At 55.7% G+C, this 12,593-nt stretch overlaps 4 protein-coding genes across 4 annotated transcripts; all 4 read left to right on the top strand.

Annotated features, from left to right (window-relative positions):
* Positions 1-173: 173 nt before the first annotated feature.
* On the top strand, positions 174-1,399 carry C8A04DRAFT_12071 (uncharacterized protein; the record flags this gene model as incomplete). The annotated part of the gene is made up of 3 exons (XM_062777209.1): positions 174-393; positions 459-768; positions 955-1,399. The coding sequence occupies 3 exons, from the start codon at positions 174-176 to the stop codon at positions 1,397-1,399; spliced, it is 975 nt and encodes a 324-aa protein (XP_062637131.1).
* Positions 1,400-2,621: 1,222 nt separating this feature from the next.
* C8A04DRAFT_12114 (CEN-like protein 1) lies at positions 2,622-3,595 on the top strand (the record flags this gene model as incomplete). Its single annotated transcript, XM_062777218.1, has 3 exons — positions 2,622-2,769; positions 2,868-3,243; positions 3,325-3,595. The coding sequence occupies 3 exons, from the start codon at positions 2,622-2,624 to the stop codon at positions 3,593-3,595; spliced, it is 795 nt and encodes a 264-aa protein (XP_062637130.1).
* A 1,057-nt stretch (positions 3,596-4,652) lies between these two features.
* C8A04DRAFT_12101 (uncharacterized protein) lies at positions 4,653-5,924 on the top strand (the record flags this gene model as incomplete). Its single annotated transcript, XM_062777215.1, has 2 exons — positions 4,653-4,990; positions 5,051-5,924. 2 exons carry the CDS (start codon positions 4,653-4,655, stop codon positions 5,922-5,924), a joined length of 1,212 nt encoding a protein of 403 aa, XP_062637129.1.
* A 1,692-nt stretch (positions 5,925-7,616) lies between these two features.
* Positions 7,617-11,690, top strand: C8A04DRAFT_28541 (uncharacterized protein; the record flags this gene model as incomplete). Its single annotated transcript, XM_062780677.1, has 2 exons — positions 7,617-7,719; positions 7,798-11,690. The coding sequence occupies 2 exons, from the start codon at positions 7,617-7,619 to the stop codon at positions 11,688-11,690; spliced, it is 3,996 nt and encodes a 1,331-aa protein (XP_062637128.1).
* Between the last annotated feature and the right edge of the window lie 903 nt (positions 11,691-12,593).

Here is a 12,593-nt window from a genome sequence, read left to right as displayed (position 1 = left end):
TGAATGCCGTCTCAATACGTGGACATGAAAAGTGTTAGGTATCAATCAAGAGCTTCCTCACATTGCTAACCTTCATCTTGTTTTTCCTATGCATTAACATTTTCACTTGATTTAACGTCAAAGCCAGGTAACTTCTGCTCACTCTGCCTCATGAAGTCATAACCTTAATAAAGATGTCGTTCGGCGACGGGATCAAAGCCTTGCTCGACACTTACGCGAACTGCATCTCGCTTCTCAAGGCATTCGGGCATAGCCGAGAGGAGGACGGCGCGCCCGACGCCCAGCATCGACGTTCGCGTCTTCGCAGGTCTCTCCGATCTGACCGCTCTCTGGTAGAGCGGGCCTATTCTTCCAGATTATCCGAATCAGGAAGCCGTTTTCGGAAAGGCGATGGTGAGTGTAGTTGACTTATCCACACGCCATCAGCTGTTGTCACTAGAGTGCTAATAGAAAAGCAGTCCGCGCCGTCACAGCTCTAGACAGGGTTCTCAAGAAATTGAAAAGTGCCATCAGGAACTTACTCCGCCTTTCGAACAAGAATGAGGGTCTGGACTTAGACTACCAATCCTTGTTGTCTCTCTCGAACGGCTCGAGGGCGGAGGCAATCAAGGCCATCGACAGCCTCTCTCGCCGGATCGGGAGCTCATCGCGGTCTTCGGTGGTCTCCTCGTCTCACTCTAAAGCGCCGTCCAAACACAGGCGGAAATCGTCGCCCGATCCCCGGCACAGTACCACCAAGTCATCGAAGGGAACTGGACATGAACATCGGTCCACGAAGCGAAAGTCCTCCGGGTCTTCAAAGGAAGGGAAAGGGAAGAGCAAGGAAACCAAATCGGAATCAGAGAAGCCACGAAAAGCCTCACAGCCAGCGACAGCACCAGCCTCACCGCCATTACCGCCACCACCACCGCTGAAATCGCCAGAGATAAAACCAGACTTAGAGAAGCCACGGAGAGCTTCACAGCCAATGACAACACCAGCTTCACCGCCATTACCGCCCCCGAAGTCGCCAGAAATAAAACCAGCCTTAAAGAAGCCGCGGAGAGCTTCACAGCCAGCGACAGCACCACCCCCACCGCCCCCCAAGGAACCAGAAATAGGACTACCAACACCAACTCCACGAATCCGGAATCTAAACCCGGAAACGAATAAGGGTGGCCCATCAAAGGATCTCAAGGTAGTCGAAAACAACCGAATCTCGATTATCTCATTTGCCTCAGACAGCACAAAGCTGGGCGAAATCCCCCAGAGGAAATGGGAGCCCATGGCACGACATTTAGAAGTTGAGCCGGACGGTGATGAGTACAACGTCCGTCCTATGTTTCCGCTGAAACCGTACACGGTAGAAGTGAAGGAGAAGCGTTTCTTGGGGCTCTTTCGCCGAAAACGGGATTCATGAAAACGCCGAAAGGGGATGGAAATTAAATTGATGATGAGATCTTGAAAAAATACCGAGAAAAAAATAAAGAAAATTGGGAAAAGGAAGATCCCGTGATGTCTAATAGGCCATCAAGCGATCTTCCGCGTACAAACTAGGGATCTCGGGCACAACTCACACGCCAATAGGGTTAGTTATGCAGCGACGCATTCGAGCGCTGACCCGGGAGATAAAATCTTTTCGGCATCGAGAAGCAAAGGGTCGACGTCCACCCTTCACCAGCCTTGAAGAGCAAACGGCGGGACAGCAAAAGCCAGGAAATCGAGCCTCATGCGCCCTGCCATTCGAGGCTTCCGGGACCCGGAATAGACCGAAGATCGAAAACTCAGACTTGCCACAATCTGTCATCCATCTCAACATGGTGGCCAGGGGTGAGAGAGAGAAAATCTTAGCAATAGTCCGGCTAACCTTCTTTGGCATCGTGGATTTAACACAGGGTGGCAGGTTCAGATTTGTTTTGTCCATATTTCGCTTGTTGATGTCGTGGAACGGAGTGCCCTCTATCAACATTGATGAATAGCCGCTGGTGGATTAGGGATACCCAAACACCGGTTAAAGCCCCTTTCTTGGCTTACATCTTCAATCAAGAAAAATATCCTATTGAACACTAACTGCAGCGATTCAAATACCTTTCGGTTTTTTTTGCGTGGCAGGGCATAAAATCAAGGTTGAAGTGCAACATCTCACGCACATGGGACAAACATGAGAACCCGTCCCACATAACACCCCAACTATCAAGAGAGTTGGAGTTCTCGAAGAGCCGGCTGCTACGCCGGCTTTTTCCTGCATTTGTGATACATTTAAATTCTCCGGTAGATCATTCTAGCTGGCGAAGCCCGTTCGAGCGAGCCGCGTGTTTATTGTAAACAGGCATTGCGTGTCAGAGCCGCCGAAACTGGTTTCATCTTTGTTCGACGTCCCAGCGACAGCTTAATAGACCCCACAGCCCGGGTTTGGGTGCGAATATGCCGTTTTGGAGCGGCTTGTTTGATGACGACAGCGTATTTTTGATGAATGTGCTCAAATGGCATTTAATTTGGAGTCGAGTCGCTGTCAAGCTGGCTATCTCGGTTTGTGCTCATATCTAGCTTTTGCATCTCATTACATCGATCTACGGTCTCAAGTCAAGGACCTACTGATTTAGCGGACTCGACAAACACACCATCAACAACCTTTATTCATCATGTTCTCTCACTGCATTGTTGTCCTGCTGGCAGCTACCACAGCAGTAGCCAAAACACCAGATGGATTCAGCCCACCCTCTGATAAAGACCTCGTGGTCGAGTACAACGGCGTTACGCCACTCAACGGCGTGTCCGTGAGCAAGCGTGGTATGTTAAAATACCAACCCCCCCCCCCCTAAGATAGATGTATAACCAAGGAAAGTGGGCGAGGGAGAATATTTACTCATCCTACCAACCACACATAGTAACCGCCACCCAACCACGCATCGGCACCCTCGAACCCCTCAACGGCACCTCCTACGCCGTGATCATGATCGACCTCGACATCCCCACTAACAACCCCCCCGAAACCAGCACCCTCCTGCACTGGCTGCAAACCGACCTCGTCCCGGCCCCGGCCGCGACCCTCCTCAACACCACCTCGGGCACCGCCATCCGCGCATTCCTCCTCCAAAACCGCACCGACGCCAACACCGGCGCCGAAACCGCCCGCGCCGTGCTGGCACCCTATATTGGGCCCAGCCCGCCGGCGCGGGTGCCGTTGAGTCATAGGTACACGCAGATTCTTGTTGATACGAGTGACCTTACGGCGGGGGGGAGTGAGGCGCTGCGTGCGGCTGTGTTGGGGACTGCTGCGGGTGGAACGGGCGCGGCTAGAGGCAACGGGAATATGAATCGTAACGGTAACGGCAATAGCAACAGCACCGGTACGGCGCAGCGTCGCGGGTTCGACGCGCCGGCGGTGTTGAAGGCGGCCGGGCTGGAGAACAAGGTGGTCGCGGGCAACTCGTTTAATGTGACGAATGCGGGGCCGGCGTCGGGAGCTGGAGGAGCGAACAGGACAGCGCCGGGTGGCACGAACGGGGCGGGCCCCACGCAGGTGGTGGTCCCTGGGGCTGGGTCCCGGGTGTGGCCGGGGAGTGTGGTGATGGCTGGGTTGGTGGGAGTTGGGATGGTGGCGTTGGGGTTGTGAGAGGGGTAGATACGGGGGTGGTAGTTGTGATGGTGTTGAGGATGGAGGGAGAGGTTTGGAGCTCGTACCATGGATGTACTGTACATACACGTAAATTGCTACATTTGATCTTCTTTTTTTTTTGAGAAAAAGAAAAATAGCAGCGACATTAAGGTATGGAGCAATGACGACTTAACATCAATATCAAATGGAAATGGAAGTACCGTACCTATGTGGGTCAATTTAAGCTCGCAGGAACTGGATGCAAGTGAGAAAAAAGAAGGTAGGACGAGAGACGAAACCGGGCTAACCGCGGGAAAAGAGAGGGAGCACAAACATACCCTCTCCGTCTCCAATACTCGAAATGAAACACCAACAGGCTTAGAAATTGGTGTTTGGCGAGACAACCTACCTAGGCACGCCATTTATTGTGCCGCCGATTCGATCGGTTCGTGCCCTAATTGGTGTTGCTCCATGCCAAGCTGTTTCTCGCACTTACACAGGCCGCGCGCATGTCCCGATTGGGAAGCCGCGCGGGACGGCCCTGGGCCCTGGCTGCCCGCGCGCGCGCAACGAAGCACTGCATATCGGGTCTTGCTTGTCTGGGAATACGACCACAAACATAGCCGGGGACTTTTTACTCTCTAACGAGTCGTGTGCTGTTGTTCGTGGGAATGACTAATTAGAATGGCGCTGAAAAGACGGCATCGGGATGAATATTGGGCATTTGTCTCCGGATGGTATGGTCAGGGAGCTGAGGGAGGTATCATAGCCAAAAAAAGGGACGATTGCGTGACGGAAACCAGACGAAAGGCTTGGTCAGTAAGGGTTATCAGAGGATAGAAGGCCGGAAGGTATGCAAGAGCTGGTGGTTATATACCGCACCTTAGCCCGTGATGTCTCTTGCGGGTTTCCAGACACACAAGCTCTGTTTCACACACCAGACAGACTCCCGGACTCGGACAATCTACCAAAACTTGAGCATCTAGCCCTTTCAGAGCCTTATCTACCAGCACCGCCTTTACCCAACCTTGCTACATCCATACCTAGAAGCGCCCAAGCCAGCCACCCTCACACCATGGCGAGAACAGTCGTGATCCTCGGCGCCAGCTACGCCGGCATTCCCATCGCCCACTACCTCCTGAAGCACACCGTGGCCAAAGTCAAGGGCCTCAAGGTCATCCTCGTCGCCCCCAACACGGACTTTTACTGGAACGTGGCCTCCGTCCGCGCCATCCTCCCTGGTATGATGGGCGACGAAAAGATCTTTTACCCCATCGCCCCGACTTTCACCAAATACTCATCGGATTCGTACGAACTTGTCCACGGTGTGGCCGACAAGGTCGACCCAGACACGAGTATTGTCGAGGTACGCGGGAACGATGGCTCGGCGAGGACGATTCAGTATGATGAGCTGTAAGTTGTTCCTCCCTGGCGAGAAGTTCGGTTCGATGTAGCTGGTCCAAAACACCACAGCGCACTAACAACCCACCTACCCACCCACAGAGTCATCGCCACAGGCACCAGCTTCAAGGCCGACATGCCCTTCAAAGGCCTTTCCACCACCGAAGAGACCAAGGCCGTGCTGCACGACTGGTCCAAGCGCATCGCAGCCGCCCAGTCAATCGTCGTCGCCGGCGCGGGGGCCACAGGCATCGAAATCGCTGGCGAGCTCGGCCAGGAATACGGTGTCACAGGAAAAAAACAAATCACCCTAATCAGCGCCGAGGAGCTCCCCTTCGACTCCGAATTCCGCCGCGAGGTGCGCGAGGCAGCCAAATGGGAACTCGAGCGCCTCAAGGTCCGCGTTATCCCCAACGCCAAAGTAACCTCCCCCCCGACATCCGCCACCCTCACCCTAGCCTCCACCTCCACTACCACCAAAACCAAAACCGCCAACCCCCCCACCACCCTCAAAGCCGACCTCCTCATCCCTACCTACGGCATCACCCCCAACACGTCCTTCCTCCCCGCCTCGATGCTCGACGCCCGCGGCTACATCAAACAAACCACGCGTCTCCGCGCCGAAGGCCACGCCAACATCTTCGTAGTCGGCGACGTCGGCAACCTGCAGCGGCCGCAGGGCGTCCACGGCGACGCGCAGGTGGTGCATCTCGCGCGGTCGCTGCTGGAGAAGCGGTTGTTGGGAGAGGAGGAGGGGGCGGATTACAAGCCTATGGAGAAGATCATGTTGGCGACTTCGATTGGGCGGAATCGGGGGACGGGCCAGTTGGGGAATTGGAGGGTGTGGAGTCTGCTGGTATGGTGGTTGAAGGGACGGCATTTGGGGACGAATGTGGCGGCGGAGTTTGTTAGGGGGGATCGGACGATGACTGCTAAGTCGTGGTAGGCCTGGGGGTACTGTATTACTGTACTACTCGTGCAGTTGTGGTAAACTCCACCACCCACCTCGATAGAACTGCGGTTGGGGGTCATGGGATGGTAATGGGTGCTCGGATTTGTTTCTTTTGTCTTTGCTTTGGTTCCTTGGTTTTGCTGATCTGTGTTTTGCTTTGATGGGTGCTTCAGTTGATGGGAGATACCTTTTTGGTGGACTGTGCTGTGTTCGTTTTATAGAAATGGGAATTGCTTCACTTAACTACGTGGTCTCAGGCTGTCTTTATTCACCCTAACAAACAACCCTTGACTTCACCGCTGCATCTTTGGGACTTGCAGTGCAACAACTTGCATCTAAAAGATGCAATTAATCAAACGATAAAATAGTTAAGGTTAAATGATGATGAAATTTGATGGAAGAAGATAAAAGTGTTCGATGCATGCGATGAAATGCTGCATGGGAATATCCGTGATGAACGTTCGTTAGTTAAGCCGATGCCGGTTGTCCAGTCGATGTGTTTTGTTTTCTCCAATGAGGTGTGGTTGAGAAAGGGGCTCAAGGGTCGTCTCCAAAAGGGGGCACAATGCGACCGGAGAGGGTTGGGGTCCGCAGGTGTTGGGGGTGCAACCTCCAAACCACCAATAGGTTAACATTTTCTCTGCTTCGAGATTGTGCATCAAGAGGCATGTTGGCATGGAAAAAGAGCGGTCATGGGAAGCATCGGTGAAAGGTGGGGCAGGGGGTTGTTGCCTACTCAGTACGCAGCCCAGGGCTCGGAAGGACGGTTTCTGCGGGGTATATAAAGGGTCCCGGGCCTCCCCGCGACGCAACAAACTCGATTTCTCCCGCAAAACTTTGTCCCAAACTTGTCAATTTTTGGGGCATTTTTTGGGACGCCCTTGGACTCAAGAAAGTCGGCCCCCTTTTGTGTGGCACTCGGGCCAGCAAAAGGGAAGCTGTTTCCGGGGTGGCCCGTGCTCGCGCCTCGGCGCGTGTGCGACGGCGCTCTCGCCCGGCCAGGGCCAGCTCAGCAGCAAGGGGGAGCTTCGGCCCCACCCCACTTCGCGTCATCCACCCGCCTGTTTGGCGCCTTTGCCAAGACCCCAATTCTGCCCGCGGTTCAACGCCGGCGCGCAATTGAACGTATCACGATCTCCAACAAAAACAGCGGCCGGGCGGTTTTGCCGCGGGGTGTTTTCTCGGGCGTGGTATTAGTTGTAAGTAAAAGCGTAACTAAAGTCTTGCACTATAACAATCGATTATCTCCCGTCAAGCTTTTCTTTCTCCCTATCTCTTCTTCATTCCTCACGATTTCTTTCCCTGTTGCTACCCCTGCTCTTTTTGGCGCGGTCGGCAAGCGAGATCCTCAATTGCCTGCATGAGCGTGGCTGACCCACCTACCGACGCGCCTTTCCAGACGCGCTTCGAGAACCAGCCTCTCTTTCAAAAGCGGCCCACCCAACGTCAGATTATCTCGACTTCCGCTCCGAACAACCTCGTCCCGTCCCACCACCATTCTTCTCTCAACACAACCACCAACCAAAATCGATACCCCGAATATCCCTCCAACACCACCACCGACCACCGCGTCCTTGCCTACAACTTTGACGGCTTCTATTTTACTCTTAGTTTTGGCCAGTTGTTCGCAAAAAAACGGTAGCATTTACTTGTGAAACCGCGCGTGTGGACGTGTGTGAAACGAAAATGGCGACACCAACAAACCCATGGGGTGCACCCTCCCCCCAGATGGTTCCTTCTCAACCAGTACCAGCGGACGATATGGCCCTGCAGGCAAGGCCCATGGGACGTAAGTTATTTCTTTTTTTTCTAACACCTTGCTCACCGCCTTGGGCCGGGCCGTTGTTGACCTAGTTTCAATTGCTAGTCAAGGTCCATTATTCTTTTGACCGGGACAACCAAGTCCACTGCCTAGCGCGGTGGCACCAGATCTTACAGATTCAGACAATACCACTAGACGAAAAGACGACGATTGGCGTGGTCGACCTGCGAACATGTCTGCAGGCCGTTTCCCAGAGCAGTCCCGAGATTCTGAACCAGCCAGAAGGCGACTACAGCGTTTATGCGTACGATTATTCCGAGCCAGAAGTGCCCCTCGTGGGGCAAGGCCTGCTGTCATGGAACATGGACCCCCTCCGTGGGCCACAGCAACAACTTGTTACCGGGCGAGTCACTAGGAACCTCCTTGCGCTCCTCAACAGCGGCAGCCGAGACATGTTGGAGGTCAAGCTGAAGTTTGCCACCGTAGCTAGGATCGCGCCACCCACGGAATACCCCAGCGCAGAGGCCATGAACGAGAGCCGGTCCGGGTCGATACCCGCCGAGACGGCGTCGGAATGGAACTCGTTCATCCAGTCCAACACGATCCTCGGACACCCGCCCAATGTCAGCGCCGTTTCTTCTCCGGCGCTCCCACCCGCCCAACCGGTTCAATACAGCCAGCCCACACAGTACCACTCCCCCATGCCTGAGAGCCAGCCAATGGATATGCGCATTGGTAGCCAACCACCACCACAGCCCATTCTGCCGGCTCCCCGGCCAGCAAATTCGATGCCCTCTAGCAGACCGTCCACGGCCGTGCCCATTCCCCCACGGCCGCAAGGCTCAGCCGACAATGCACCCTCGCCGGCACCCTCACAGCCACCCGAGCCCGTGGCGAAGCCCGCGTCCAGGTCAAGGAGCAAACGGCCAACTGGGAGGCCACGTGGTCGGCCTAGGAAGAGGCCCCGGGAGACGGACAACCCATCGGCAGTTGAGGACGGCACAGATGGAGATGATGGACCACAAAAGAGGAGGGCCCAGGTCACCCAGACCGAGTACAGTGCCATTGCTCCGTTTGGTGCAGCCCCCGACTCGCTTAGGGTCGCAGCCAGCACCTCGGGTTCTCTTCGTTCTCTGCGGCCGGTCGGCGCAGGGTTGGAAGGCCCTAGTGCCAACCATCTCCAGGACGTTCCACGAGCCCCAACCCCGGTTCCAGATGGCCAGATGTTTCAGCAGCAACCGAGGAGGTTAGCGTTAGAGAACCACACCAGGGCAGAGCATCCGGCACACGTGGACCAGTCAGGACCCAACCGACCCATTTCACAAGCCGGGAGCCAGGACGGGAGGTCGCCTGCCGGGTCGGTTGCGCATTCGCCCGATCATGGTTATTCGCCGGAAGACAGCACGGGCGACCTGAACTCATCACCTCCCGTCCCACGGGCAGTTCCGTATATGCAGTCTAGTCCACCCCCGACGAGCCCCGTTCTGCCTACCATCCCAATGCCAAACATGGACTCAGGGTTCATGAGCGGAGGGTTGGACGATATGTTTGATGACGACGACATGATGCAGGGTCTCTCGGGTGGGCAAATGCAGGATCAGATGCTCCCAATCCCACCCCTCCCGGTAGCGAAAAAGCCAGCTCCTCGAAAGAACGGTCGAGCTGGTCAACAACAGCGTCCCAAGTTTCCCTTTCAAGAAGTGAACCCCGGGCCGCCTGAGCTGTTACCAACAAAGAGCATCTTTAACCCGGCCGGCAAAGCCAAAACTCTCAACAGACATGTTGCCTCAACACAGCCAGCACCCACAATACCAGCAAGCCGCTCGCTCAAACGGTCGAATACCGCCCCTAACCCCCTTCCATCCGAACAAGAGCCACTCTCGCAGGATCCCTCAATGTATGAGCAGAACGGCAACGGGGTTTCACGGGATACCACCCAGCCGTACTCCTTCCCAGATCCGATGGCCTTCCCAGACGATGTCATGCAACTAGCACAAGCGGTCAATCAAGAAACGGAGAATGGGTTCCCCCCAACGTTCCCCCCCGAGCCCGCCCCGACCGATGCGATTTCAACGCCAATGCCGATTCCCGACCGTCCCGAATCGGAACCGGCGCTGCCCGTTCCTCCTCAGCCAGAATCGATATCAATGTCGAGACCGAGTTCAAGACCTGCGTCGAGAGAGGCTGTGAAGATAGAAGTTCCACTCACAGAGGTTCCACTCCCAGAGGTCCCGGCGAGTGAGCCCGTCCGGGAACCGATGCTCACCTTTCCCACTGTGGCTGCTTCCGAGCCTCCGTGCCCTCCGAGCGACTTTGACCCCCCGCGGTACAGCAAAAACCTTGTCAAGAAGCAGTCCATCAAGGAGAAGCTAGAGGATGCTATCGCCAGAGGAGAGTCTCCTCCTTTCTGCCGTAACTGTGGAGCTATCGAGACGCCAACGTGGCGCAAGATTTGGACGCAGGACCGCGAGGGAAAACCGGAGTTCCACGAGTTTTCCGACAAGCCCGGATGCGTGACCATGATCGAGGTCTTGGAGAGGGACGAGAACGAGGATCCGTCCAAGTATCGGATCGTGAAGAAGAACCTAGGCCCCAAGGACGAAAGGGCCAAGTGGCTGGAGACGATGCTGTGCAACCCCTGCGGCATCTGGCTGGGGAAGTTCAAGGGGCATCGCCCTCCTGACAGGTGGGACAAGGATGCCGCCCGTCTCAACCAACAACCTCGGCGCAAGAAGGATCCGAAGGGCTCCAAATCGAAGAAGACCCGGACGAAGAGCGACGCGCGGGCCAACCCGACGTCGGAGGCCTACTTCACCACCGACCCGATTGGCCCGCTGGACCACGACTTTCTGACGGAGAATTACGAGAACGGGACGCAAACACGGCATCAGAGCGTCGCTATGACCGATGACCAGCATTTAAACTTACAGAGCTCCCCGAGACAGCGCTTCTTGGGCTCAACTCACTCGCGGGGCAGTGGGACGGCAGAGAGTCCTATTGCAGTTGAGGATGAACTGGGCAGCACTAGGCGGCTGCTCTTCCCGTCCCCACGGAGGGACGGGACACCCAAGGTTCTTGGGGAGCTTTCACTAAACACGGCGCAACAAACCGCGAACCACGCCACGGACGCGGCAAAATTGGGAGGGCCTGCGGCGACGGGCAAAGAGAACAGCGCTGCTACAGCCATCAGCGATGTGACGCCCCGGCGTCCCGGAACCCCAACTCCCGAGGACGAGCTAGAGCAGGAACTCTTCGGTACTCCTCCTGCCCGACCATCCACACCCCCGCCTAGGGCCGCAGCAGGCCCTTTCAAGACACCTACCCGGCCAACCCCCAGCCACCGTCCGATCACGCGCAGCATCTCTCGCTCCATCCGTTCCAGCAGGAACATCGCCGGCTCACCGAGCCAAGTCTTTGCCCACCCTTTCGAGCGGACACCCACCAAAACCCCTCGTTCCGGCAATGGCGGTGGTGAAGTAAACTTCCTGCACCCCAGCAGCGCCAGCAAGCGCCGTTCTCCGCGTCACGGCGACCAACAACTCCTGCACGCAGACTTCGGCTCCCTAGACGAGGGCGACGAGAACCACCACCGGGACATCAACATGGCTGCCGCGCTACAGATGCCCGTTCCCTTCGACTCGCCTTTCACTGCCACACTGCACCAGCTGCTGAGCGAGGCTAATGACTTCATCTCCAGCGGGTCGCCGTCGGCTTCGCGGCATGCTTCAGGGGTACATCATAACCACCATGGCCAGCGGGACAGTGATCCTGAGGTCGACCTTGTCCGGCACCTGGGCGATTTGGAAGGTGCTGGGGATGGTGCTGGTGGTTCTGGTGGTGCTGGTGCTGGTGGCAGCGATGTGGATGGGGGGGATGCTGACTTTCGGAATTTCCTGGGGACGGACCTCATCATGCCTAGTAGCCCGCCATTGTTGAGGAGTGGGAGGGTTGTGGGAAATAGTGCGGGTGGTGAGCAATTTGGCGGGGCTTTGCATTGATGAGGCAGAGGGAGAGTGACTGACTGAGTTCTTGTCGTTGATTGTTTGCTGGCTCGTCGATCTGTCTTGTCTGTCTTGGTAGTGGTGCGTGTGTAAAAGGCAAACAGAGAGTTTTGCCATGTCGTCTGTCTACCTATTGCATTGATTAGCGATGTACATACCTGTCGCTAGCGAACCCTCGGGGTTATCTTGTCTTGCTCTGCAGGCTATGCATTACCTACATACTGGCACTGGGCCATGTTTTTTTTTTGTTGAGAAATCCCCAGAGGGCTTTTGCCTTGGGAGACTCTTCCGAGATAGCCGCTCGCAAAAGAAGCTGAAATCAACTTTACCTATTACTTAGTTACGTCGTTCTGTGTATGGTCTTGGTGCTTGCGTAAGTGCGTTGTGAGGTGTTTGGTCACTTCTGTCTAAGCCTCACTCCCGGTCGTCCCTGAGGCCGGGCTTCATCCTCACAGGCTGACGGAAATGTTGGGGAGTGACCGGCCGCATAAGACTCGGAGCTGTTGCAAGAACCCGGTCGGAGCGGTGGCGGAAATACCAGAGCGGCCGGAGCGGCCGGGAACTTCGGGGTCTGTCTATTTGCACTGATTTACATGGACATAGAACAAGCCCGATCGCTCGGACCTTTATCGGTGCTTATATGTCCGTCCATCCCGTAGAGTTATCCGGGACCATTGACTCATCTCTCACCTTTTTTTACGCTTTACGCTCGAAGGCCTTTTGATGAGGAGTCTTTACGGAACCGTGCAAGGCGGGTTGGTTTGACTCACTACACACACACATAGGTCTGGTTGTTTATGGCCCCAGCAGAATCAGGACCGGGATGGCCTATCTGATAGACAAATGAGCCAGACTCGGATTTTTGATGAATGGGACTCGAGCAAGACCTAGCAAAGCCGT

This window comes from Dichotomopilus funicola, assembly GCF_033296635.1.
Source record: "Dichotomopilus funicola strain CBS 141.50 unplaced genomic scaffold C8A04scaffold_30, whole genome shotgun sequence".
Taxonomy (NCBI): Eukaryota; Fungi; Ascomycota; class Sordariomycetes; order Sordariales; family Chaetomiaceae; genus Dichotomopilus; species Dichotomopilus funicola.
Note: the sequence above shows the minus strand (reverse complement) of the source record. Positions and strands in the feature narration are given on the sequence as shown.